The sequence below is a fragment of the Trachurus japonicus genome, chromosome 5 (assembly GCF_045865225.1).
Source record: "Trachurus japonicus isolate A0001 chromosome 5, Traja_1.0".
In the NCBI taxonomy this organism is placed as follows: Eukaryota; Metazoa; Chordata; class Actinopteri; order Carangiformes; family Carangidae; genus Trachurus; species Trachurus japonicus.
Genome location: NC_140911.1, coordinates 2609272 through 2636391, shown reverse-complemented (window position 1 = coordinate 2636391; position 27120 = coordinate 2609272). Strand labels below are relative to the sequence as shown.

The following is a 27120-nucleotide window of genomic DNA, read 5'->3' as shown; positions in this document are numbered from 1 at the left end:
AAAGGGGCGGTCCTCTCTGTGTGTGCGATGCGGGATGCGCGTGAATGTGGTGACATAGGGACGAGGACCAATAGATCCATGACGAGGGCGGGGGCTGCTAATTCCATCCTGCTGACAAGAAGTTATGGTGCGTTCAGGGCAACCCGTAACTCGTATTTTTCCGACCGTGAAGTGGTACCAGTTCGATCTGGTACGAGTTCACGGGTCGGAAGTTACGAGTGGCCGTTATAGTGCACTTTCACAGGTAAAACAGGTCGGAAAAACACGAGTTACGGGTTGCCTGGAACGCTACAAAGTCGTAAGTCGTGACTTCAAGCCGTAATTTACGGTTTCAAAAGCCTGCCTGGAATGCAGCATTAGCCCAAACGTCCAGATCGCTTACTTCTGCTTTAATTGATGTATAATAATCATGATAATCGTAATTATTTCTCTGACAATAATCGTACCTAGAAAATCTGTAATCGTGACATCCCTAGGTACTTGTCAGTCAATTCAGAGCAATCTTATGTTTGTGTTCCCCTTTGCATTTGGCCACACTCTGCCTGTGGGAACGGAGCAGTAAGTGATGCCTGTGGAGGCCGGGGTGAGAGGACAAACCTGGATTGTGACAGACGACCGTCCCAGCCACGATGTTTGGTCGCAAGCTCAACACCTGCAGAGTCGGGAGTGGACCGTGGAGTGAAGGAAGCACCCGGACGGAGCCGGAGGTCTTATGCTGTGGCTCAAAAGCCGCCTGGGGAAAGAAGGATCTGGGGATGTGAGCTTTGCACTGTGGCAAGCTGTGAGGGGGGCTGAGGGAGAAAGAAAGACTCCGTGGGACTAGCGTTGTCGCCCTGTTGGCGCCGAGACTCAAACCCAAACGTCGTGCTTTCCTCTGAGGTTCAACGTGCACCACCAGAGGCCGTTCAGACAGAAGACTGCGGCAGGATCTGCGTTCCTTCTGTTTATTCTGAATGTCCGTTGTTCTCCCCTCACGCGCCCTCTTTGAAGATGTTGATGACGTCGTCGTCGGTTGTGTCTTTTTCTCGCCAACCACTCGGTTCTCTTTGCCTGAAAGCGACGATGCTTCGCCTTCCTCTGAAGAAGGTTTCTGCTCAGAGCGGAACTGGATGGTGAGAGGTGCGTTAGAAATAGCGGTTTGCCTGTGCAGGAGAGGTCTGGGTCGCCTCACGGGGGCTCCTTCCACCAGCAGGTTCACGCCCACGTACTGAGGAATCTCAACTGCAGCCTGGGAACATGACAAAGCAAAATAAAACAAAACAAATAGATGCATTTACAACAGCAGTTTTTATTCCACTGGACTCCTGCTTGAAATAAACCTGGGCCCAGTTGTTTAAAAGTAACCTGATTTGATTTGGGATAATGGACTGGATCAAATCTTGAAAATGGGTTGTTCAAAACTAAAAATGGGTTCTGAGACCGGAGTATATTACGCTATCCAATTTTGGTTTTAATCTGCAACAAACCCTCAGTTTATATTTTGCACCTGATTTTTAAAGGTGTACAGAAAAGAAAATAGAATTTAAACCCACTCTGGGTCATAAAATGAGTGTAATAACTCATCTATCAGACGATGCAGGCCAAACTTTGTGCAAAATTCTATTTTTGAGTAAATCCGGGATGAAAGTGTGTATTTTTTTTTTCGCATTGGATAATGCAGGCACACGGATTATACGTCAGCCTGTACACGATTCACCAGCCACTGATATTGGATCCGTAATCCGTCATTCAAACGTCTGAGACACGCACACACACATATCCCGCCCGCTCGATAACGACCAATCAAATTCGTTTTCCTTACTCGGGTAAACTCGTGTTGCAGCTCGTGACAACTCGGCGCGACAAACAGGACAAACGGCCATTTCTGTACACCTTTAAACCATTACAGTGATAAAGTAAAGTTAAAGTTAACTTTTGATTATTCCACAAATTAAGAACCTTTCCTGAACGACTGGATATTTAAATGAAAATTTAAATTTAAAATGGGGATGTATGTATTGTTTTCTGTGCTGTTTTTTGTTTCTTCAATGTCTTTTCAACTTTGAATGTCATTTGAAGTTTGAATTTGAAACACATGTAAAAATATCACAATTAATTTGACTAATGCACTGTATATTTGCTTTGTTTTTCATTCAAACAGCCAGACCAGATCAGGTCTGGCTGTTAAAAATACACTGAGGAAACAAAAAAACAGCACAGAAAACAAAACGTACACCCCATTTTAAAATAAATCCACACTGAGTGACCCCATGCTGCTGTTCTACCTGTTGTTTACAGACCTAATATCCTTCAGTGTGTGACACAGTCCCATTTAGAGTACTTATTATCCGGATTTGGCGATCCAAACCAACTTTGCTTTGAACAACTGGGATAAAAGTAAATACGGATTACGTGATCCTGGATGGCAAAACAAGGGATTTCAAAATCCCAGATAATTTTGATCCAGATTAAACCTTTTGAACAACTGGACACAGAAGCTAGAGACTATAGAGTATTCTCACCTGTTTGTAGATTAACTGGAACCCCCCTGTGTAAGCACTGGAGTCAGTCCTCCAGTCCAGCACCACCCTCAGCGTGTCCAGCTGCACCGCCGGGCAGAGGCGTGCCGTCACAGCGGTGGAACAGGCCATCGTCGGACTGGCGTTGATCTCAATCAGCCAAGGCCTCAGGTCTCTGCCCAACATGAAGTCTGCTCCGTAGAGCTCGAAGCTGGCTTTGCGGGGCGTGACCAGGTCCTGAGCTGTCTGCAGGGCTCGGACCACCGCCTGCTGCATGCCGGGAACTACCACCGACTCCCACTTTGCCCCACAGCCCTGCTGCTGCAGAAACGCCCTGAACTGAGAGCAGGACCACATATTGTCCTGAGGCACGCCTGGATGACGGTCGTGAGATGGCTGGAAGTGCTTCTGGATGGAGTTGTTGCACAGGTGGACAGAGCTGAGTAAAAAATAAAAAACGAGGTAAGACCATGAAGATTAATGTGGAGAAAACAGATAGGCCTACATTTAAAGAGGAACTATGCAGGATTTGTACCTTAACTAAAAAGCTTTGGAGTAATTGTGATGGTTAAATCAATGCCTTGTAACTAGTTCCAGGGAGAATGGAGGCTCTCTGCCTTCCACCTAGCGTCTCTTGGCTGAAAACCAACCTTGTAAGATCAGAGCCTCCGACCCGGTGTCCCAGCTCTCGTCTCTGCGGCACCGCCACACAAACGTAACGCGCCCCATAACCCGTAATCTCTTGTTTATGACAGATAAGACTACACAAATATAGGCGTATATGATAAACAACATTATCCACCACTCCATGGATTGATTTCTTGCCAGCTTTGTTGAAAACAAATGCACATGGCCGGGAGGAGGGTTAGCAGAACAGAGGAGAAGAGACTGGACTTGCATAGTTCCCCTTTAAAGTGAAGAGTGGTTTGAAGAAAACAGGTAGGCTACATTTAAAAGGACAACAAGGAGTTTTGGAAAAGCAAAGCGTTTTCACACTACATTTATGAGCCCGTGCACCGTGAAATTCTTTGACCGGCGCAAGACAGACTCATGTTTTCATTCATCAAGAATTAAAGTCAGAGGTTCGAAGACGATCACATACCATCGTAGTCCCGACCATAAATGGCGATTCGGCTGCGTTATTCTCATGACTCGCCACAAAACCGAAAGTAAAGAAACGCTGGTTGGCTCGACCAGCATTTCCACCACCACTAATAATAACAAAATAACGATAGAGACAAAACGATATATTTATCGAAAATGGGCCCATTAACAAGTGGTAACGGAGATTCATCCACATTAACGTGAGACTTTTTTATAACCAAATAGAAACTCCTCGTTGTCCCTTTAACTCAAGAGCCACAATACAAATTGTTTAATTTTGTCTCTCTGACCTGTCCAGAGTTTTTGTTGAGTAGGGCTGAGTGGAGAACCGCAGGTAGCACTCTCTGTAGAACCACACGGTCAGCGGGTTCCAGTCGGTGACGAGGAACCACTGCCGGAGGTCAAACTTGGTGCCGTGGATCAACAGGGGACGCTCCAGATATTTCTGAACCACCCACTTGCTCTCCTTACTCATGGCTCTGTCGGTGTCCACAAGTGCTAGGATCTTGTCCAGGCGGTTCATACACATAATGCCTGCATGGAAAAGAGGAAAATCAACAAAACACTGACTGAAACACAACATATAAACACTAAATGTGTCATTGACAGCAACAAACTGGTCAGAACAAAAATGACTTCTTCAATATTTCTGTACTGTGCTGCCTTAATGGAGCCAAAGCAGATGATTCATTTCTAACATTATCAGGTAGCTGAGTAAGAAAGCCTCACCTCGTCCTCTTGACTTGGCTCCTGGTTTTATGATCCAGATGTTGTTTAGTCCATCTGTGTCCAGCTGAGGACAAACCTCCTGCAGTCTGGTCAACATGGCCTGGCAGCGCTCCACAAACACACAGCTACCTCTGATCAATGCACCTTCACTATACACAAACAACACAGTAATTTTTTATTTTCTCATATTCATCTATTCGAATAAACGTTTGTATTTCAGTTATTATTTTCCTTATATATATATTTTCTTTCTGTTTATTTCTTTTGACCTACTTTTATTTTGTCAGTGGTTTTCCTGTTGTGTGACCTTTGACATTTTAAAAAAGTGATATGCAGTTACTCATATTTCCGGTAAAAATACAAAGCTGGGCAGGTCAGAAGGTGATGCACTTTAAAAAAAAAAAAAAAAAGAAAAAAGAAAGACTGAAACGGAAATTAATTTATTATTTCAAAAGTGCCCAATTTGTCTTACTTTTTGGAAAGACTTGTAAAAGCATCTGTGTTTGACAAATCTACAGTTTCATTTTGGAGAGAAAAATATTATTTCTGGTTCTGCCGTCATAATAGTAGTCATTATCCTCCTAATTGAGATTGTCTGCCACTTTACATATTTCTTTCTTGTTTGTTTGTTAATTTATTTACTTATTTATTTAATTTTGGGGATTTTCCCATGAACTGGAAATGTCTGATGTTTGCTGCTAGCTCGTTACAGCCATGGTTACAGCTCGGAGATTGTCATGGTGACTAGAACTTCAGGCAGGATGAGTCATCAAACGTCTATCATTTGACAGAAAGAGAAAATGCATATAATTCGATGTAAAACAAACAAACAAAAACTCAGATAATAATTTTCTGACACGAATTTGGCAAACATCAACAGATAAATCGCAATTATCATGTGGATACAGGATTTACCGGTAAATAAATACCTTTTTTTTTTTCATGGGAACTTTCACTTCCGGTTTGTTGCGGCGCCGTCAGGCTACTAGAGCTGTGCGATACTGCAAAATTTGGTATCGATCCAATACCAAGTAAATACAGGGCCAGTATTGCCGATTCCGATACCAATACCAATACTTTTTACTACTACCATCTACATGCATCATCTATATGCAAATTTGAATAAAAACTTCAATTTTCATGATTATTTAATTATTTTGTAAGTTTTCCTTTAATTAATCATGTCTATGATGATAATAAAACACAGGACAAAGTTGTCTTATTCTATTAATCAGTCTGCTAAATTACTGTGATGACCAATTACACTGAAAAATAACATTAGCTGTAAAAAAAAACCTCCAAACGTCACTCCTCTTCTGCTCTGCACAATCATGAAGCCACAGCAGTGCACTGCTCGCCTCGCAGTGAGTGAGTGAAAGTGGAGGGGGGGAGCGGAGGAAAGGGGAGGGGCTAATTGAGCATGAGTGAAGTGAGAGAAGAGCGGTGTTGTACGGCCCGTCGGTCACTTTGTAAATGCCTGGAGTTGTACAGAAGAGAAAGTGAAACTTAAGAATCGATCTCATCACACAAGTATCGATCAATACCCAATACCAACGTTAGTATCGATACTATCGATATTTTAAATCGATCCGCCCACCCCTACAGGCTACAGGAAGAGGTAAGCTAAGCTAAGCACCTGAGTGCTCCTGTTAATATTGTGTGGAAATGTGGTAAAAGAGTTAAAAACGGACTTGAAGTTCACGGTGTATGGGTCACAAAAATGCTGTTCTATGTTGTTGTGTTGGTTCTGTAATTGTGGTTGCGCAGTTTTGTCATGTACCGTCGTTGTGTTTGTAGCTGCTAGTTAAGTTAGCGTTTCAAGCTAGGCTAATGACGCTCGAAAATAGATTTTTACTGTGATGCGGCTAGCTACTCTTTCACTCTGTTTTTAAGATGAGCTGGTGGAAACCTGGTCATGAGAAGTTGCTGTTCTGATTTGACTTTGTCACACACGCACCTGTTTGATTATGTGTTAATTATGGGAATCTGGTCTGCATTGACTCTGGGTCGGCCATAAAAAAAATTTGATCGATTTCGAATATCGGCTACGGTCGTATTTCCTTTATGTTACAAGGGTGGAATAAGCAACTTGTCACTCTGCCGTCTGATAAACCGCCTCCTGTCCTGAGCAGATACAGTTGGTTTGAGCTGCAGCTGAGCTAAAGGGAAAAGAGGGAGGGATGTGGTGAAATGGAGCCAATGGTAAATAAAGTGATGGTGAACTTCTGGAGCGGTTCATGGGATGAGTCGGGGTCGGACAGGCCTACTGGCAACCTCGAGTCTGGGGGCAAGGGGAGGAGAAACAACAGCTGCTGTGTTTTGAATTTGACTGCAGCAACAGTTTTGGCCACAGTCTTACATACAGTAATATAGTAAATGATGTGCATCTGCCATAATATAGGCCTATAACAGTTTATTCCCTGCCTTATGTCCCTTCTCTCCACTAAATCGGTTCTGTACTTTTTGCGCGATACTGCAGACAAATTAATAAACACTCAAGAAAACAATTGAAAAACAATGATACCCTCTAACGTAGACGTACCAGGATACAGAAAACTGAATGTGAAAGTGAGGGAGAGCTGGTTCAGGTAAACAATGGCTCAGTAGCCTGCTGTGAATTGTCATCATGGTAACTTCAGAGTACTTTTAGGAAAAGTAAACTTTAAATTTGCGATCTGTGGACCCCGACAGAACGAAGAGGTACAAATAATGGATGACCATGGGGAGAATATGGCTTCAGGACCGTCTACATGGTAGGAATCAACAGATATTGATAAATCATATTTATGTGCTTATGGTTTGTGCAGACTGAACTGAATATTTGAATCTAGAGACTAGAGATAAGCACGTAGTTACTCAATATACACTATGCACTTGACTATATAATGCTTTTGATGCATCTGAACATGAGTTTTAACAATGTTTTGATGACCTATATACAGTTTGTGCCAAGTTGTACTCTTACTGCTACAGATAAATTACGTGTGATCGTTCTAGAAGCTCTCACAAAACATACTCACTGTACAGCCATGTAGTAGTCGTGCAGAAACTCTGCCCATTGCTGTTCCTCCACTGCAGCAGGTGTTTCCGCTGTTACATCAATGTCACCATGCTCTAACCCGCTGAGAAACTCCTGACACACCTGTAAAGCTGTGTTGATCATTTCTGGACCAACAAATCGATGCGTCACATAATCCAATTCTGCAGAAAGAAGGAAGAGTTTGTTTTTTTGTATCTACTTGTCTGTGTCCTTCACTTCTTACTCTGACGTATCATGCAGTTTTTTTTTTATTTCTTTTACTTTCAGAGATGCTGATTTTGACTTTTTGTTCCACGACCTCTGCTGCCTCTTTCCTCCACCTACTCGTCTCCACCACATACTGCAGCAGGCTGGTGCAAGCTGTCCTCCTGAAGTCATCTGAGGTTTCACACCACACAGAAACAGAGACGGAGAGGACATGCTGCAGGTTTGGTAAACTTAAAACAACCATTTACAAAATGGTACATTTAAAACAATTTTTTTCATGTTCCATTTTTACATATACAGTACACAGTATTGCATGTTTTATAGAAATGTTTTTTGGCTATAATGTGTGTTAATGGATCCATTTAGCAGACCTATGAATGCATGCTTTTCGTCTTCTGCCCCAAGCCTGTAGCATCTTGGGAAGAAGGTATCAGGGTCTGCTGTATCGAACCACTGAAGGTTACGCAGGTTCACGCAGAGTCCCACCTGAAAGAAATCGAATTATAGGAGGGCAGGAAGAACATGTTCACTTATTGTCAAAGTTGAGCATCTTGCAATTTTACTAATGAATGATTGGAAAGTCTTTAGAGATGAGACCTTGGTGGTGAAAGTTCCAGCATTTGCATAGTGATTGGTCGTTTGGTCGTTCCTTAAGGAGCGACAGTCGATGCAGTCCCGTCTAGTCGTCCAGTAGAAATATACAGTTTCGTTTCGAGCCAGACGAGACTAGAATAAAGTTTCATGAGTTCATGAGTCAACTGAGCACACACACAGATTCAATCGCTTTAAGCCTGTGCAAGATGTCAGTGTCGAGTTGTTTTGGTTCACTTGAACGTTGTCTTACCATGAGGTCATACGTGTCATCATGGTTCTCCTCTTTCTTGCCTTCATCCACTCTGTCTGAAAACAGGTAAGTAAAGAGGGGTGTGTGGTTTTGTGTGTAGGTGTGTACGAAGGGCAGGGGTCTGTGTGTTATAGGCCTGTAATGTGGTACACAATCTATCATTCATCAGGTGAGGGGGTCCACTGCTCCAGTTACATATACATCAACTCCTGCACGTTTAGCTTTGACAGCCACACAAGACTATTAATTATCTTTCTTTTAGATGAAGGTACTACACACATAACCGGGTATTTATAAAAACATTATTTTTCCTTCTCAGTTTTCAATAATTACATGGTACACAGCAGATCTGCATCTATCTGTACCTGTATATATAGCAGTGTTTAACCTTTAACAAGTGTGTTTATTCCTTTTTTTATGCTCTTTTTTCCTGTAGCACTGTAAACTGTATTATAAATAAAATGTATTATTATTATTACACCATTGATTGATCTTGATAAACAAAGGTTGCACGCCTTGTGTCAATGCATATTCTGTTAAATGCAGTGATGTTCAGGATTCAGAAATTGTTTCTGTCTTTATATACGCAAACATGAAATCATGAGTTTTCCAAAATCTCTTCAAAATCTTTGGTGACCCAAAATTTACTTTTTGTGTGGATGAAAGGTAAAAGTGCATTAAAGGATATCAGTTTTTTTCAGCTACTCAGCTTCATGTGTACACGCCCTGAATATAAGTCAATGGATGGACAGACAAATACAAATATAGATGATTGTGACTTGTGACTGTAAAACAAACCCAAACATCAACGTTCCAGTATTTGTTGGTATCACATGAAGAAAAATAAAAAGTTTGCCTGTCTTGTAAAACTCCTTGTCTCACCAGCAACATCAGCACTGACATCACCCTCATCTCCATCCTCCTCCTCATCGCCATGGCAATGATGTGCTCTCTGGACCGGATGGGGCAGACGACACTCCACCCACCCTCGGGCCCACAAGGCAGCACGGATCACAGGATAGGGCCCCTGCACTGAAAACACTCTCCTCAACTGAGGTCGAGTTGGAAGAAAGGAACATGTGAGAATCGCCACATACAGATCTGGGATGAATTGAGTATACAGAGGTGGTAAAGTGACTGTATGGTTTGTATTAATGTTTCACCTTTACTGCTTTCTCTACCAGCGCTTTGGCTGCTTTCAGCCGGTCTGGCTTGATCGCTGGCAGGCCGGGCACGCTGCGACGTGACCTCCCCTCCACTGGAGCCGATGTGGATTGTAAGACTGAGGAAAATTGAATGTTTGTTAGAGTATACAAGTGCAATTCAATAAAATAGAATATCATGGAAAAGTCTATTTTCAGTAGTTCAAGTCAAATAGCCCCCCAACCAAGTATTGAGTGCATAAAGATGGACATACTTTCCAGAAGGCCAACATTTCCTTAATAAAAATGCTTCTTTTAAAAAAGAAATGTGGTATTTTGTCATATTCTCTTCTTTTTTTTTGTTGAGATACTGAATTTTAGGACTTCATTAAATGTAAGCCATAATCATTACAATCAAAAGAAAAGAAATATAGTCATGAAATCTTTCATTCTCTGTGTAATGGATCTAATGTATTAGTTTCACTTGAATTGAATTACCGACAAATAAACTTTTCCATGATATTCTAATTTATTGAGATGCACCTGTATATGTGTGTGAGGGATTCATCTCCTCTTACCTGACATTTGCTGCATTTGACTTGGTAAAGATCTTCTCTCAGATGATTAGTGTAATAATGTCTTGATTTCTGTGAAAAGCATGTTATTTATAACAATTATTTTCACACATTTCCATAATTCTTAGGCTATTCCTTGATGGTGGTGGTGGTGGTGCAGTTGAGCAAATCGACAGAGACCCATTTGTATAAATAGGTACAGTAGTAGCTGCTGCTGGAGAAGGATCTAAATCGGGTCAAGCAGTCGTCTAAATCTGGACAGAGCTGACTGAGCTGAGGCAGCCGTAGCACATGCACGCACGCACGCACGCACGCAGAGACAGTGCACGGTATCTGCATGCGTAAAACTGAAATGCATATCGCCTCTTGGATTATCTCTCTCTCTCTCTCTGTATCAACGCCCGGACCGTGGTGTATTCACTCTGTTATCTGATCTACAACAGTAAATTGTCATAAATAACATTTCATCCTGCAGCACAAACAGCCCACAACAGTTGGCATTATGAATATGAATACAAAAAACTTAATCCCGGTGACCCTACCACCACTCCTGTCCGCGAACTCCCTCGACTCCCTCTGCCTTCATGCTCCCGCAGTCATCAGTTCCCGTAACAACCACGCGTGCTCCTACATTGTGTTTAAAGTTGCCATAACAACCGTACCCCGGAGAAACAGGACGCCACATGCAGCTCGATGAAAAATCTAGCTGCTATTACCACCACCACCACCATGGGGGTTGAAGAAAGTGGATCACTTAATCTGACGCTATCAGTTGCAGACAGTGTCGCTTACACGTGTAAGGTGTACATGCACGAGAACAATTAAACCCGCCGCGCGCCACGACGACACACCTGAGCGCCGGCAACCCAAGACAGGTGCTCGGTGAGGTGAGGTGGGTGGGGGTGGGCAGAGGAGGAGTGGGGGTGGTCAATCTGCTGCAGGAAAACCCCACTAACTCACCCACTTGTGTTTGACACTGGGGGAAGCAGGTGCACAGTCTCGTGCATGCTGTGCAGCCCCATCGGAGCCTGTATGTGATTTGTCTCGCCAGGCATGGGTGCAGATCCCGGGGGGACGGGGGGGACACGTACCCCCCAATAAAAATACTACCCTAAATTATTAAAAATTGAAAAAATGTATTCTCAGATTTCACATTTTAGATTCACAAATCACATCTACAGTAAAAAGAAATGATTGAAATGGTGGAACAAAGAATGTTTGACAATTATATTTCTGACTCCATATTCCATCTCTGGTCTCCTCCACTGCAATGCAAATGAATGGGTAGTTTCTTACACAGATGCCGATGGCTGACCTCCCCAATCTTCTGGCTTCATTGATTGATATTCATCCATATCAATTAATCATGTATGAAGTAGTCCCATACACTGGGAGAAAAGGAAAATGTGGAGAAGAATTGGGGATCTGGGAGGGTCGGAGGAAGGCGAAAAATAAGAACTTGAGTAATAATAATAATAATGATAAACTTTATTTGTATAGCACCTTTCAAAACACAGTTACAAAGTGCTTTACAGATCAAGTAAAAATAACACTGTCATCACAAACATTTAGAAAAACATAAAACCACAAAAACCTGATCTGCTTTGCAGAGTGAGATAAAACAGTCAGGTTAAAGGCATAAAACCATAATCATCAGTATTGATAATATGAGTAGTAATAATGAGTAGACATTACATGCCTGAGACCCTTAAACTTATGATTGACTAATATAACAGTTGAGTAAGCAGTGATACACGTGGTTGGCTGTTTAGGACAAATAAACAAGAAAGGTAAGCACAATAAATGATTCCCTGTGCATTACTTTTTGAATGATATGGTGAGCCTCTACCAAGTTGTGATTTAGGGTGGCATGGTATGAGTTGCATACGGCACCCCCCCCCCCCCCCCAAAAAAAATCACATTTGTGCCCCCCCCCCCCCCCCCAATCCTGACATCAGATCTGCACCCCTGTCGCCAGGTGTAATCTTTTATATTCATCTTGCTTCTCTATTCATAGGCGACCATCTGCAGTGGTTAAAGAAAAGCTGCTCAACACATTGTCACTGTGTCTCAGACATGTGCACATGAGCAGCATGGCCTGCCTTGTGTTTGGATTATAACTTAAACTTTATATTACACTTCCGCCACAAGGGGGCAGCCAAGGCTTTCATGTTTTTTATTATTATTATTGTGCATCAGGATAAATCAGATCCATTATGTCCCTGTTCTTGTTTTCCCTTTCATCTCATGTGCACTTTGCTCACCTTTCTATTTATGTTTCACCACAGAATATTTTGTCTGGTAATTAATAGGGTTAATTATATTTCCAGTATGTATTGTTTCCTGCTCCACTAAATTTCAAAGGGAAATATATTGCAGGCCTTTTTTTTTTTGCTGTAGCTAATTAACATAGAGAACATTAGATTTTAACATTAGGTCAAAATGCAAATAGCTACAAAGAGTAGTTTAAATTCGGAAAATTCCCTCTTGTGTTTCTGACATATTAGAGCCTCGGTTAAAGTAATGCAATTATATAAACTTAAGCCATTTGCGTATATTTTGCAAATTACTCTGAAAGCATAACTTTCGAGCTTCTGCTTTCCTCACAATAAAGGAAGTTGAAATGCAGCACATAGACAAATCTAGCTAGTCGTGATATTATACAAAAAAAGTCATGTACTGTACAAGCCAAATATGCCACTGAGCTGAGTTTATTCCAAATAGTGTGTACTTGTTCGCAAATTCAAATATAAACTAAAGAAATAAAATACTGTATGTGCTATAGCTGAGCTGACTCTTCCACAGACTGACACATGGGAGCTTTGTCCATGATACTGCAGTTGTGAGCGCTGAGCAGCAGCCTTGACTTTTCCATTCACCAAGGTCAAGTGTTTGAAGTGTGGACGAACTGCCAAATGCACTTCCCAGTGGTTGTGGCTTCACAAAGACCAGGATGAAACAGAGCAGGAGTGAAATGTCCTTTTACATTCATGGATTAAAATTCTTTCTTGTTTCAGTAGCTGACTGCACAAATTAGAGGAAACCAACAGTCCACTGCACCATGTTAGTTCAAAAGTAGAGTCTGTAGGATTTTACTAAAAAGCTAAATATAGACTTCTAGAAATCCTGTTTGATCATCAGCTATGGGTTTCTACTCATGTGTGCGGTGGTGACTGTGTCTGCTTGCGTTTTGATGCTTTGGTGTAGTCGGGACGTTTCCGAGCGGAGTTGTTGTGTGCAGCCAGTGACAGAGTGCAGGTGGTGTTGGGCGTGTGGCACTACCAAGATAGAGACTGATGCTGTGTTCCAGGCAGGCTTTTGAACCCGTAAATCATGACTTCAAATCACAACTTACGACCTGTTACCTGTGAAAATACACTATAATGTCAGTCAAACCCGTGAACTTGTAGGCTACCAGGTCAAACTGGTACGAGTTCACGGGTCGTAAAAACACAAGTTACGGGTTGCCTGGAACGCACCATGAATGCCGTCAAGCCGGGGGAAATGGAGGATACACACTTAGCAGCAAAGAAAAGGAAATTCACTCTTGAGTGAAGCGCTGGAGCATCGGGCCCATACCGGACTGTCACTGGCAACAAGAGCCATGAGGGCTCTGCTAAGTGTGTATCCACCATTTATCCGACTTGACGGTGTCTGGTCTCTGTCTTCGTGGTAGTTTTTATATAAGCCCACAGCGCCACACGCCCAACTTCACCTGCACTCTGTCATTGGCTTGAGAAAACACAACAACTCCAACCAGAAACATACCGACTACACCAAAACATCAAAATGCAAGCAGACAGTCACCACCACACATGAGTAGAAACCCATAGCTGATGATGAAACAGGATTTCTAGAAGTCTATATGAAGTTTTTTTTTACGAAAATCAGACAGACTCTACTTTTGAACAAACATGGTGCAGTAGACTGTTGGTTTCCTCTAATTTGTGCAGTCAGCTACTGAAACTACAAAATTATGAATCCATTAATGTAAAGGACAGTTCACTCTTGCTCTGTTTAATCCTGGTGGTTATGAAGGCACAACCAGCCCAACCACTTTGCTTTCCTTCACTTCTGATTTATTTCAGACCAAATCTGGGCCGAAGCAGGCTGTATTTCCTTTTCTCGAGCTGTTAAACCTGAGAGAAGGGGCCGGGGCCCTGTTTCAATGTTGTGTTAACAAACTGCAATAAACAAACTGCAATAAACAAACCTACAGACTCGACCTTTAACTCATTATTTCCCAACACCACAGACTATGTGGACCTTTTTAAACAAAAATAAGTGATGAGTAAACGTACAGATCTCCATGGCCTCTGACATTTGTCAACATATTTAATTGTTTATTGCCTATTATTGATTTTAATATCTGGATGATGCAGAGTGTAACTGGGCTGTGTTACACAGGGGAAACTGGGGGAAACTCAGTATTGAATATGTATCTGTGCACAGTGTTCGCAGTTCTGCATCCTGCAGCCAAATTGCAAAGAGCGAAGAATAATCTATATGGATAATGAGCTTATAACGGTCTCGGGCTTTATTGTGTTGGATATAGCAGCAGTGCGTCGCAGCCCGTTGTGAGCCTCTGCTGCGCTCTGATTGGCTGCCGCCGCAGTGATGCTCTCTGCATCCTGCTCCCACTGCCAGGACAGGAGGGAGGGAGGGAGGGGAGCAGGACGCGCGGCCGGGAAATCATCATAACACAGAGGGGCTGAATTATCCCAACCACCGTTTTTCCTCATCTGGGAGAGATGTGTCGCTTCTATTTCTCTGCAGAAACAGAGGCAGCAGCTGTCGCTTGTCGCTCGTGACCGCTTCTTCTTTCTCCCCCCGACCCAAAAAAAAGAAGAAGAGGGGGAGGACAAACCCACGTCCTCAGCTCAGCTCAACACAGTGCAAATCAGACCCGCGTGCAAGTCTCACCTTTCCACTCCGTGAAGCCCGAGCAGGTGCACCTGAAGGCCACGAGCAATGCCCGTCAACGACTCCGAGAGCATCCTGAGCTACCAGGTGAAGTGTCCCTCAAATGTCTCATCATAGCTGGTACTGTTCATGGCAGGCGCGTTGCTTTGGCACGGAGCAGCACGCACGGCACGGAGCTGCACAACTGTTCCCAGACAACAAACTCATAATGTGTCGCTGGGATCATGAGTGTGTCATGATCTAATCACCTGTTTCTGCTCCTTATGCGGTGCTTTACATTGATCAGGCTTTGTTTCCGCACATTTATTAATGTGTATACAGGCTAATTAGACTGAGTGGCTGCATGCGTCTCTGCAGGATGCTGCTGCTGCTGTGCAAGCGTGTGCGTGTGCGTACTGTATGTGTGCGCGGACGGAGGATGTTGTTGATATTGTTATTCCGAGGTGCAAACACGTGCAGTGATCGCGGTGAAGTGAGAGGTCCTGTTTTCCGCTGCTCCTCAAACACACATGGATCACTATTACTGTATTATCGCTATAGAAGCAGTGCGGCATGTTATTGATCAGATTCCGACACACGGCGCTCTTCTTATACTTGGACGGTGCGGTGTGTTTGTGTTTTTTTTTAAGCTAACTGGGGTGTTATTTTCTCAGTTACCCTCAAATGACCTTGACGCCATCCTTACACTGTGCACCATACAGTGAACGGAGTCAATACATGCTGTTTATTGGCCAATACTGGCTTCAGAGAGAGGAAGACGAAGGGGGGGAGAGGGGTTGAATTAGGAAACCTTTGTATCTTTAATGTCCTGTAGATGATGTGTGATCTATAATGAGATTGGTTAGAGAGGGAACCAGGAAAGGAACCAGTGGGTTAACTGGTGCGTTGAAGCGGATTCACTTGTTCAGGGATGTTTATTGAAGCCAGCATGCAGTATCAGTATCATAGCTGAAAAAGGAGTTAATGTAATGTCAACCTTTACACAAGCCATGTCATCATGATGATGAGTTATAATAACATCCTGTCTGAGGGCGCAGGGAACAAATAGAAGAAAGGCCAGAGGTGGAGCTGGGAAGTCTCAGATATGATTAGACGAAGGGGAGGGAAAATTGCCAAGAAGCCTCCGCTCTTCAATTATATTAGGCTACACCTGCTCACTGTCACTGAAGACAACCTGTGAGTTCATCTCTGCTCAATCAGCCTCTGACGGTATCTCTGCCCGTCACCTGAAATCTGCTGACTGTTCGCCAGAGCACCGGAGCTGAAGTTGTGCAGTTGCAGTCAGACAAGTTTTCAGGTACAAGCGACAATGTGACGATGTGAAATAGCCCAATAACCAATAAGAGATGGTTCTGCAGTTCAGTTCAAAAGTCTGCAAAGTATAGATAGTGCAATGTAGTAGTTGATGCACCAGGGTGCTGTTGTACAGTGCTAAATTATTAATGTGTTGTTTTGTATGTTTCAGCGTTAATGTTGTCGGTGATAGAAGCTTAACTACACAACCTATATTTTTACATTATGTATATATTGCATTTGCTCTTTGAATGTTAGAATAAAACACATAATTTCACACATGTATTTGTGTGACTCAACATTGTGTTTGTTTGTTTTTTAAAGTGTGCAATATTTCCATTTTTACCATTTAAAAAAAACCATAGCCTACTCACAGAATACTAATACCTCAAACTGAACTTCACTTGTTAAGTCGATAGTCTATTTGTAATTAGTTTTCACCTCTGGCTGTCCCCTGCAGTTAGAAGTAGAGCTGCTTAGTGGACAGAAGAACACAAATTGGGGTTACACAAGCATTTCAAGGTGAAGGTGTGTGAACACAGGGTGCAGGTGGAAGGAAACACAGTAGACATCCACAGGTAAATGATGATACCAGTGCAGTCAGAGGGTGAATGATCTAATTGTAATGTGATTGGAGCATGTAACTGATGACATCATCATTGTCCTTCTGTTTGCATTCCCCCTAGTGTTTATGTTTCTCTCTATACAGTATTTTGATACAGTTTAATTCCCAATATAGCTGTTTCTCATTTTCAGGGAGACTTGTGAATGTTTTTTTTTCTGTTCCTGTTGTCAAACAACAGAACAAGTATGAAACAAAGACTGCACGTTAACCAGCTGTCACTTCAAAACATTTATTTTTTACAAGTTGCTGCCCTGCACTGGTAAAATCCTGAGAAAATCACCAAACAGTGTAACACTGAAACTGCTCTGTGATTTTGTCTATAATAAGTAAATGACAACTCAAATCTTTTCTATCTCATTTTGTCTCTCAGACTGTTTAATCTTTCTTTCTAACTCCTTGGTAATACTGGGAATAATATGACGCCTGGTTAGTAGCTCCCGTTAACTGTGGTAAAGTAAAGTAATGGTTAAACATTTAGGGCGAAGTTTCAAAATTAAAAGCACCAGAGTTTGAGTGGACAGAAAGCCCATTATATCCGGCTGCTGCTGTTCCTGTTGTCCAGTTTCTTCTCAGATCTGCCAGTTTCTTCTTTCCTCCCACATTTCTTCTCTCTCTGCTCAGTCTGTCTGTCTCATGATTAGTCATTCCTCTCTGTACCTTAAGTAATAAAGATATAGTATAAATTAATGAAAATGGTTTATTTTCCTTGTTGGGGGTGAGGCTCTGCGTACCAGAGGAACTGCTCTGATTCCCTGCAGCAAGTAGACTGTAACATGAGGTGGATCTCAAACCCCAAACACTGTCTGGCCATATACTAGGTTTATATCTACTGTAGTCTTGTTAAAAAAAGAAAAGAAAAAGTCTCTAGTATCTAGTATATAAGTGACAGATGTGCTTAACTGGCAACACTGCAAACTTGAACTGTGATTATTCACTGTCACAATACTTTGGATTGATGATCTGACCTCAGAGAAATACTGTGTAGATACAAGACTCACTTAAAGAGGAATTGTGAAAGATGTTTACCTTAATTAACCAGCTCCAGAGTCCTAGTTCTGGTTAAACCAATGACTTGTAACTAGTTCCAGGGAGAATGGAGGCTCTCTGCCTTCCACCTATAGCGTCTCTTGGCTGAAAACCAACCTTGTAAGATCAGAGCCTCCAACCCGGTGTCCCAGCTCTCGTCTCTGCAATCACGTCCCTGTACTCCTCAATCTCTTGTTTATGACAGATAAAACGTATATGATAAATAACGTTATCCACCGCTCCATGGATAGCCTTCTCGTCGGGTTCATTGAAAACAAATGCACATGGCCAGGGAGGACTTGAATAGTTCGCTTTTAAACCACAGATTAGTTTCATATTTATGAGCATCCAGAGATGCATGGAAATCAATAAGCCCAGCAAAATCAAGCACAGACTCACAGTCACATACAACCAATACTTTCCTCCTGTAACTGCAACAAAATAAAACAATGTGAAGAGCTACGGTTGGTCACTACAAGGATATGACTGTAAGTTAGAAAAACCATATATAAATGCAGTACTTTGCTGAACATCAGAGACATGACAGGTCAGTCTCTCTCTGTTCCCAGATGAGTAAGAATTTATGGCACTGTGCCGTCATAAATTTGTCTCCCCATCACAGATTAGTCACAGCTCCTTCTTTACAGCAGCTATTTGGCCTCCCCTCCCAAGCTTTCACTTTAATCAGTTTGGTGGCACAGAGTCCAAAAAAATCACCCATCACATGAGGTATTTTAAAGAGAAACACTGGAGTTTTGCACAAATCTCCACAAGAAAATTTTAATCCAATCCCAATTTAATATGTTCAAGACAAGTTCACATTACAACACAGCAGATCCAGATCAATCGACGCGATTGGAATCATATAACAACAAACATTTAAGAGTGCAGAGCTTTTGGTGTTTGTTTTATAATCACAGTGTTGTCTAACTGCTCATTGTCTGAGTTTTCTGTAGTTTTAATTACACTGTTTCCATGTTTTACCCCGAAAACCAGCTGCAGTGCTCCTTCTAGAAAGAAAACAATTAGAGAGGGAGGCTGTGGAGAGGCAGCTTCTCTGTGATATTGAATAAGGTGTGTATGACTCATGCTGCCCGTGGGCTGAGGCAGTCAAAACAGCCGCCGTCGCCGCTCTCATCATATATCCCTCAGCTCTCTCTCTTTCCTGTCTCAATTTTTCACCATTAACGCTTCCTTTCAACCATTCATGTCCACCCCTTCCTCTCTCTCTCTCTCTCTAAGTGAAGCACTTTCACATGTGTTTTCTGTTTTGTTTTTTTGTGGCAGCTTAGCGACAGTGCGGTGCTACACTAGGAAGGGGCAGCGTTGCGTTAGCCTCAGACACAAAGCCACCGGTCTGGAAGTGACAGCCCCTGATGTCTGAGTCAGGATCTGTGTCCCTGCTGTCGGTGGAGGGTGCTTCTTGGAGGAGGGGAGGTGGGTGGGGTGGGATGGGAGGAGAGAAGGGTCATGTCAGACAAAGGAGAGGTGATGATGGTGGACACGGAGTGGGCAGGTAAAACAGGAAACTGCAGGGAAACAAGAGGAGCAGTGGACGTGGTCTTGAGACAAATGTTCAACAAGTGCCAAGATAAGATGAGACTCTTTATTGATCCCACTTATGGGAAATGTACAGTTACAGCAGCTCATTTGTACAAATTATTAAAGGTGCAATGAGGAGTTTGTATTTGGTTATAAAAAAGTCTCACATTAATGTGGATGAATCTACGTTACCCACACTTGTTAATGGCTCCATTTTCGATAAATATATCGTTTTGTCACTATCGTTATTTTCATTAATGGTGGAAGGGGCGGTGCGTGACGCAGTGGTTAAGGCGGCCACCCCATGTAGAGGCTACAGTCCTCAGCGCAGGCGTCCCCGGTTCGAATCCCACGTCGGGCAGACCTTTCCTGCATGTCATTCCCCGTCTCTCTGCTTCCCCCTTTCCTGTCTATCTCACTGTCTATCAAATAAAGGCAAAAATGCCAAAAAATATACTTAAAAAAAAAAAATTAACGGTGGAAATGCTGGGCAGGCCGACCAGCGTTTCCTTACTTTCGGTTTCGCGGACGCTGCCCGGCGGGTCATGGGAATAACGCCGCCGAATCACCGTTTATGGTCGGAACTACGACGGTAACTGATCGTCTTCGAACCTCTGACTTTAATTCTTGATGAATGAAAACATTCTTGGCAAGACGTCCGTCTTTCGCCGGTCCAAGAATTTTGCCGTGCGCGCGGAGGCTCATGGTAAATGTAGTATGAAAACACTTTGCTTTCCGAAACTCCTCGTAGTCCCTTTAATAAGAATAATATATTCTATAAAAATTGCGGGGAGAATGAGTATTTGAGCGTCACCAGTCTCTGATGGTGAGCTGCTGCATAGAGACCGTGGTGGTTGAGTCATTCCTCTTTACCTGCTGATTCCAGGTCAGTCTGAAGCTCTGAGCTCTGTGAGGACGACGACTCTGAGTTCTGTTTGGACTCTGTCAGAAATCTTGTAGCAGCGCCTGGTTCTGGACGCTTTATGGTCAAGTGGTGTTCTTTTATTTTCCACTTCCAGCACCCAACGGTGCATTCAGGGGTTTAGAAACACATCTGTAACCTATAACGCCATCGGTCAGTGTGTTTTTATCAACGTAAGGTTGTGAAGGTCTGGAGAGAGCTCTTTGCTTTGAGCCATGATGACGATGATGATGCTTCTTGTGACACCTTGATGAGATGTGATGAGAAACCTTTTTATAGGCATCAATTAGGACTAAAGCAGCTGATATTAATGAGCACTGATAGGAGACAGGATCACTTTCTGAACTTTGACAGATTCCAGCTGCTTTCTTGTCTTTCATTCCTTTCTGCACCTCCTCCTTTTCTCCCTCATGTGTTCAATGCTTATTCACTTTATTACACGTCACTTCATTTATGGACAGATATGTTCTGATCTCTTTGTATGTGTGGATTACTTGGGTTGGTACAGACATCTGGTGAAAGTTTCAAGTCAATAGCCTGATTAGAAACACATATATTTACTTTGTGTTCAATACTTATTTTCCCTGCCGTATTACTGTATGGCTCCCACTTATTGCTTGTATACGTATACTGTACATATATAGAGAGAGAGAGGGCATAAGTTCACAAACATAAGTGAATAGAAATAATAAAAACATAAACACCCCCCTCCCCCGCACTCCAACAGTCCTGTCTCTACAACAATATTACTGTACCATTCAACAACCTACTATTGATTGATCTTGCATACAACCACATTAATGCATCACTTACATATTAAAATTACATATAGAAAATAAAATTAAAACAAAACAGATGAATAAATTAAATAATGGTGCAGTCAGTGCAAGTGTAGTTTTGTTAGACAGAGTCAGTAATGATGGATTTTTCCCACGATGTGCTGCTGCTGAATCATGGCGGCACTTCTATGAATCCACCATTGACTGAGTTGGAGTAGTTGTTGGAGTCATACAAGGTGAAACCTGCTCTCGTAACAACAACAGTACAGTGTATGTGCCCACACAGCAGCGTCTGTGCTGCGTCCTGTCAGTTGTCCGGGTTGTCCCTCTCCTTCACAGTGACCATCAGGCCTCGGCGCTCCGGAGCCGGCTCCTCTCACGGTCCTGATGGAGGGAGCAGCTTTTCTGGCACAGCTCATTGATTGCCCCACTCAGTCAGGAGCCTGGGATGCAAATCGTTATTGCTGCTCTATTTGTTCAGCAGTTCGATGGTTTTCACTGTAATGCACTTTAAATATCATATTTTCTGGTTTTGCTTGAAGTTGTTGCCAAGAAGAGAGAGAGAGAGAGAGAGAGAGAGAGAGAAAAAACTAATTTCATTTTATCTCCAAGAAATTTTGAAAGTGCAAGAACAGTCTCTGCCTTTCCTGGGCGTCAAAGCCGTGAACTCGTCTCAGGAAGGGAAAAGGCAAATTAAGCTTCAAATACAGGAAAAAAAGAAAAACATTTTTGAAGTCATAAAGCAACAGCCTGATGAAGCCTATGATTATTTCTTCTCCTCAATTTTCTGCATCAAAGGGAGGTTTATCTGCATCATAAGTAGGACACTGTGTGTGACTGTACTACTCGGTGCTGCTCTGGGAATCAAACTTCTTTTCTGGGACAATCTGCCCGCTGCCTGCGAACGCATCTTGTATTTGTTTAGTTTGTCAAACGTAGGCGAGTGATAGCGTCGCTCTATTTTTGGCTCTTACATTCTGAGATGTGAGACCAGGGTGCCTCAAGTCTTTCATCATGTGAGTCTGTCTAAATAAACACACACCGCAAATGCTCCGAGCGAAGGAGTTAGTTTATGTAAAACGATGGAGATTAGATAGATTGATTGTGAGATTATCGATAATTAGAGGAAATGAGAACGTGTCATCGTCCATCAGGAGGTTGAATCTGTTGGGGCTGCGGATGTTCATCATGTGCTGTTAACCCTCCTGTTGTCCTCTGTCCACTTCCTCCATCCTTCCTTCTTTCCTTCCTTTCTCCCTTCCTTCTTTCCACAATCCTTTTTCCCTTGCTTCTTTCCTTCCTTCCTTCCCTTCGTCCTTACTTCTTCTTCCTTCCTCTTTTGATTAGGGCTGGGACGACATGCTTTTCTCCCGATTCGATTCTTCTACAATTTTTTGGATTCGATTTAAATTCTACGATATTGCCGATTCTCTCGATTTTTAGTCTCCATTTTTAACATTTATCTGCACACAAATACTGTAGGAGCCTATAAATTAACATACTCCATTATAAAGTGAACTTAAACCCTCAAAACCTGTACTCTCTGTATGTAAAAAAAATAACTAACTAACTAACAAATGCACATTGCACAATATTTAAAAAAAATTCTCAAAAAAAAAAAAATCAACCAAAAAATTTGATTTTTGAAACAAAAAATCGATTTAAAAATCGTCAAAAAAGGTATTGCGATATTTATGTGAATCGATTTTTTCTCCCACCCCTCTGTTCCCTCCCTCCCTCATCTTTCTTTCCTTCCCTTTTCCCTTCCTTCTTTCCACAATCCTTTTTGCCTCCCCTCTTCCTTCCCTTCGTCCTTCCTTCTTTTTTGACCCAATCTGTTCCCTCCCTCCATCTATTTTTCCTTCCTTTTCCCCTTCCTTCTTTCCTCCCATCGTTCCCTTTGTCCTTCCTTCCTTCTTTCCCCTCGTCCTTCCTGCCCTCCTTCCGTCTATCCTTTTAGCCTTCCTTCCTTCCTTCCTTCCTTCTATCCCTTTATCCTTCCTTCCTTCCTTCTTTCCCTTTGTCCTTCCTTCCTTTCTTCTTTCTTTCCCTTTGTCCTTCCTTCCTTTCTTCTTTCTTTCCCTTTGTCCTTCCTTCCTTCCTTCCTTCCTTCCTTCCTTCCTTCCTTCCTTCCTTCCTTCCTTCCTTCCTTCCTTCCTTCCTTCCTTCCTTTCGTCCTTCCTTCCTTCCTTCCTTCCTTTCGTCCTTCCTTCCTTGACCCAGGAGGACAGCAGGAGGTAAAAGCTTAACGTCATTTGCTTTAGTTTAAGTGGCATTTATCAGAGAACAGCTTCACAGTTGGTTGGTTTCCCCACGGCTGGTTAGGTTAGCATTGGTATGCTAGTAAAAGGACAGAAACTCAAGGACGTGGCAGCCATGTTGGTGCTAGCTGCTAGTAACACGGGTGGCTTCCACATTACAGCAGCAGCAGCAGCAATAATCTGTGTGGAAAATTATGTTTGAGTCATAAAACCCTCCTGAGTGGTCGGTGTGTGTGTGTGTGACCGATTTCAAAGCTGGAGGACAAGAGCGGAGAACGAGTGACAGTTGCCAGGAGATATCGTCAGGCAGGAAAACACAAATTATCCACCCTGTCAGTGGAAAATCACGCACATGTGCAGCAGCGAGCGAGTGAGCGAGCTTGGAGGGTCACAGATGTGCTCACCCACAGAGAGAGCAAACAAAACTTTAAGTGCCGTGGGAGCTTTAATTTTTTTTTTTTTATTAGCTGAAGCTCTTAATGTGACACCAGAGACATGAGCTGTGAATGACAGCCAACCATTAACCTGTTGGAAAAACACATACCTGCATGAAGTCGCCATTAAGAAGGCGCTGTTAGTGAACTGTGACCAGGATGACGACAGGCTGTGAGTCATGTTCTGTCTCTCAGGAGAAGGAAAAGGTTTTGGATGCATTTCACTATAATCTGATTAAACTGATTGCTTCTACAAAAGATGACCTAGAACTTTTGTTTTGTTTTGTTTTGTTTGAAAGACAATTCGATCTGTAGTTCAGGAGGATCTGTGTGTATTTGTGTGTGTGTGTCCACCAAATGGATGCAAACTAATTGATGATGGTCTACTGTCGTTTCTGGGACAAAGAGCTTTTAGAGTCTCTCTCTTCCTCTCTCTCTATATGTTTTGTGAAGCTGCAGCTCTAATGGAGCCGACTGCCTCCAGCCTGAGTCCAAACCCACACACAAGAAACTCCAATTCACCAAACCACAGCTGCACTGACTGATAACAGTGTGTGTGTGTGTGTGTGTGTGTGTGTGTGTGTGTGTGTGTGTGTGTGTGTGTGTGTGTGTGTGTGTGTGTGTGTGTGTGTGTGTGAGTGTGAGAAAATCAAGGTTGTTACATGCGCTGAACTCCACAGAAATTGAGAAATTCACACTGTCGCACCGTATCAGACCTTTGTTGGCTCAGGTGTGGTTGTGGAGCTGGTGTAAGAACATTTTGTCATGGTGTTGAAGTCGAACATTATTATTTAGCTTTTTCTGTACTGTTGTTATTATTAAGAGTAGAGAAGATCCTAGAGCGTCCAGCTTTGTGTGTCTGTTAGGCCTTGTTCAGACTGCAGCACTGATGCAAATGTAATCAGGATCCGATCTGCATGTGTCCATATTGCGAGTCTCATCCACATTGGTTTTTGTTGGCGTAACAAGCTACGCCCACAAACAAACAATCAAACAAAATGGATAAGAGGCAATAAACTGCGTAAATAAACTGCTAATTGCATGAAAACGACAGAAACGGAGGCGACTGCTGAGCTGTGCCTCCTTCCATGCTGCATCACCGCTGGAATGACATGGGAACGGGCAATTTGGTGCAGACAGACCAGCGATGCCTTTGTCTCTCCAGAATTACGTTGTCCATCTTGTGTCACACTGCGAGTGACACAAAAGACGCTTCCAAATCCTATTTGAGCCACAAAACCGTTTGCATTGAATCAGATCTCTACAAATCCACATTTGAAACCACCGCACCTCCGTATGCGTTTTGAATCCGTTTTGGAAAAATCGGATCTCATTTTTGACTGTTCAGACTCTCAAAAATCAAATTAGATACAATCTGGATATGATTTGTAGTGGCAGTGTGAACAAGGCCTTAGGGAGCAGGGAGGGAGGATGGGATTAAAATTAAAGTAACACAATGTTTTAATATCTCTAGCGTTCGTGTTGGATTCACGAGGAGGAAAGTGAGAAAACATAAATGTTTCTGTCTCATATTTGGATCAAGGACTCTGTGAGGATACTAGAGTTTTTGCTTTTTGACGCCTCTCTCCGTTCACTTGTTGCTAATACCGACGGTTACAGCTCGATACTCATGGTGCGTTCAGTTGTAAGTTGCAAGTCGGAATTTCCAAATTCAAAGTTGGAATTATAATTTTGAACGTCCCCTAAAGTCGGACGAATCCAACCACCAGCTCTAGTTAAGAATCCAGAATGGCTACTCGTGTCAATAGTAGTGAACACTTACTGTTTATTTTATTTCTCTGGTAACTTCTTAAAAACAGCTCAGAGAGTTGTTAGATATCAACATAGTGTTGCTAATGAGGACTAGCGGTGTCTTACGGCTTATGGCCTGATTATTTTGGGTGCACGTTACGGGTTTATGTTTTTGTTGTAAGGTTTTATAAATTGTTTGCAGTATGAAATCATAAAATTTTTGTTTAGTTTATATTAATCGTACATTTTTCCAACTTGCGCGTTTGTTTTTCAACTAGAAAGCACTCGACACTCCAACATCCAACATAAATGAAACCCACCATAAGATAATTTATATTTCATCATTGGTCAGGTTCGTGTTTGGTTTTTAGTCTTTTTTCTGAGATTTGTTGACAATTACGAAAATCTATACTATCACTATATTTACCCTTTAATGATGATTAAAAAGAGAGAGAAAGAAATAATCACCAAATCAGCCAGAAGGAATGGGTGTTCACTATTTACTAATAATTATATACTAATGAGAAGTTGTGTTATGTGTGTTATACAGCATTATTTATATTTCCACTTCCAGAGCCATGTTACTATGACATTAATTAGCCGTTAGTTGCATCTACACTGACTGCTGCTTGTAAAAACATAACGTAGTCCGGAGCCACCATACACCTCCCTGTATAAACACAATTATAAAACCATGAGTCACATCCAGTGTTTGGCCCGAGCACGACTTCCTAATTAAGTGGCCCTCTTTTGTGAAAGGACAGAATTGTCTTGGGGATAAAGAAAGTGCTCAGCCATGGAAACAAAGAGGGAGAGAGAGAGAGAGAGAGAGAGAGAGAGAGGTCCCACAGCTCCGATCTGCTGCTGGAGAGAGTGTGACAGAGGCAGAGCTCGGCCACCCACACCTGAGAATTAACCGGGTGTCTGGGGATCCCAAATTTGCCTCCGACTTCAAGTGTGAATCATAAATGGCTGTGTGTGCTGATATCAGAGGGATGGGCCAGAAAACATAAAAGACAGATTTGAATTTAGAGTTTTTTACTTGTAATAAGTTGAGACATTTATCCGTTCGTTGCTGCATGTTAATTAGTTTTTCTTTCTTATCTCAGTCTTGTTGCTAATATGCTTAGCTGTTCAGGTTTTAACAGTGCTGAGAGGCTAAAGGAATGAGACAGGAGATAAGAGACGGCTTAAGGATTTCAGAGATAATGCAGTGCACACACACACACATACACGCATGCAGTGTGTGTGTGTGTGTGTGTGTGCGTGTGTGCTATCCCCATTTATCACATTTCATAACTGCAGGGAGAAAGCAGCATGATGCAAAAGTGGGATTTTTTAAAGTCAATAAACTGTATGTGGTGTTTTGTCAGCTAAACCCCAGGAGAACAATGGAAAATCACACACTTTACAATAACACACAC

The 27120-nt window shown here is 42.5% G+C and overlaps 2 protein-coding genes across 7 annotated transcripts in view; one reads left to right on the top strand and one right to left on the bottom strand.

Annotated features, from left to right (window-relative positions):
* Positions 1-484: 484 nt before the first annotated feature.
* On the bottom strand, positions 485-10932 carry ttll3 (tubulin tyrosine ligase-like family, member 3). 2 transcript variants are annotated; one of them, XM_085775579.1, is made up of 13 exons: positions 10682-10932; positions 10143-10211; positions 9586-9704; positions 9305-9473; positions 8423-8478; positions 8176-8304; positions 7950-8064; positions 7633-7749; positions 7352-7532; positions 4332-4480; positions 3893-4136; positions 2502-2937; positions 485-1228 (listed from the first exon to the last, which is right to left on the bottom strand). In XM_085775579.1, the coding sequence occupies exons 2-13, from the start codon at positions 10156-10158 to the stop codon at positions 488-490; spliced, it is 2472 nt and encodes an 823-aa protein (XP_085631705.1). In that variant the 5' UTR covers positions 10159-10211; positions 10682-10932; the 3' UTR covers positions 485-487. The 2 variants fall into 2 exon arrangements, with proteins under 2 accessions (XP_085631705.1, XP_085631704.1); XM_085775578.1 differs by lacking the exons at positions 10143-10211; positions 10682-10932 and having other exon boundaries at positions 9586-10056.
* The window catches only part of slc4a8 (solute carrier family 4 member 8), a 51136-nt gene continuing 33383 nt past the window's right edge, over positions 9368-27120 (top strand). For 2 of the 5 annotated variants that reach the window (XM_085775576.1, XM_085775573.1), the window contains exons 1-3: positions 9368-9501; positions 9607-9698; positions 14916-15149. In XM_085775576.1, coding sequence (XP_085631702.1) covers positions 15111-15149 — 39 coding nt within the window. In that variant the 5' untranslated portion in view covers positions 9368-9501; positions 9607-9698; positions 14916-15110. Of the gene's footprint in view, positions 9548-9606; positions 9699-14617; positions 15150-27120 lie in introns of those variants that run through there. The other 3 variants (XM_085775575.1, XM_085775577.1, XM_085775574.1) reach the window with 3 other exon arrangements.

Bases quoted from the DNA above. Each gene is read 5' to 3' on its own strand.
- ttll3 (XM_085775578.1), bottom strand. From the start codon at position 9,765: ATGATATTCTATTTTATTGAATTGCACTTGTATACTCTAACAAACATT. The intron at 7,750-7,949 runs GTCTGCTAAATG...GTGAAACCTCAG, and splicing joins CGAAAAGCATGCATTCATAG to ATGACTTCAGGAGGACAGCT. The intron at 4,481-7,351 runs GTGAGTATGTTT...GTTTGTGTATAG, and splicing joins GACTACTACATGGCTGTACA to TGAAGGTGCATTGATCAGAG.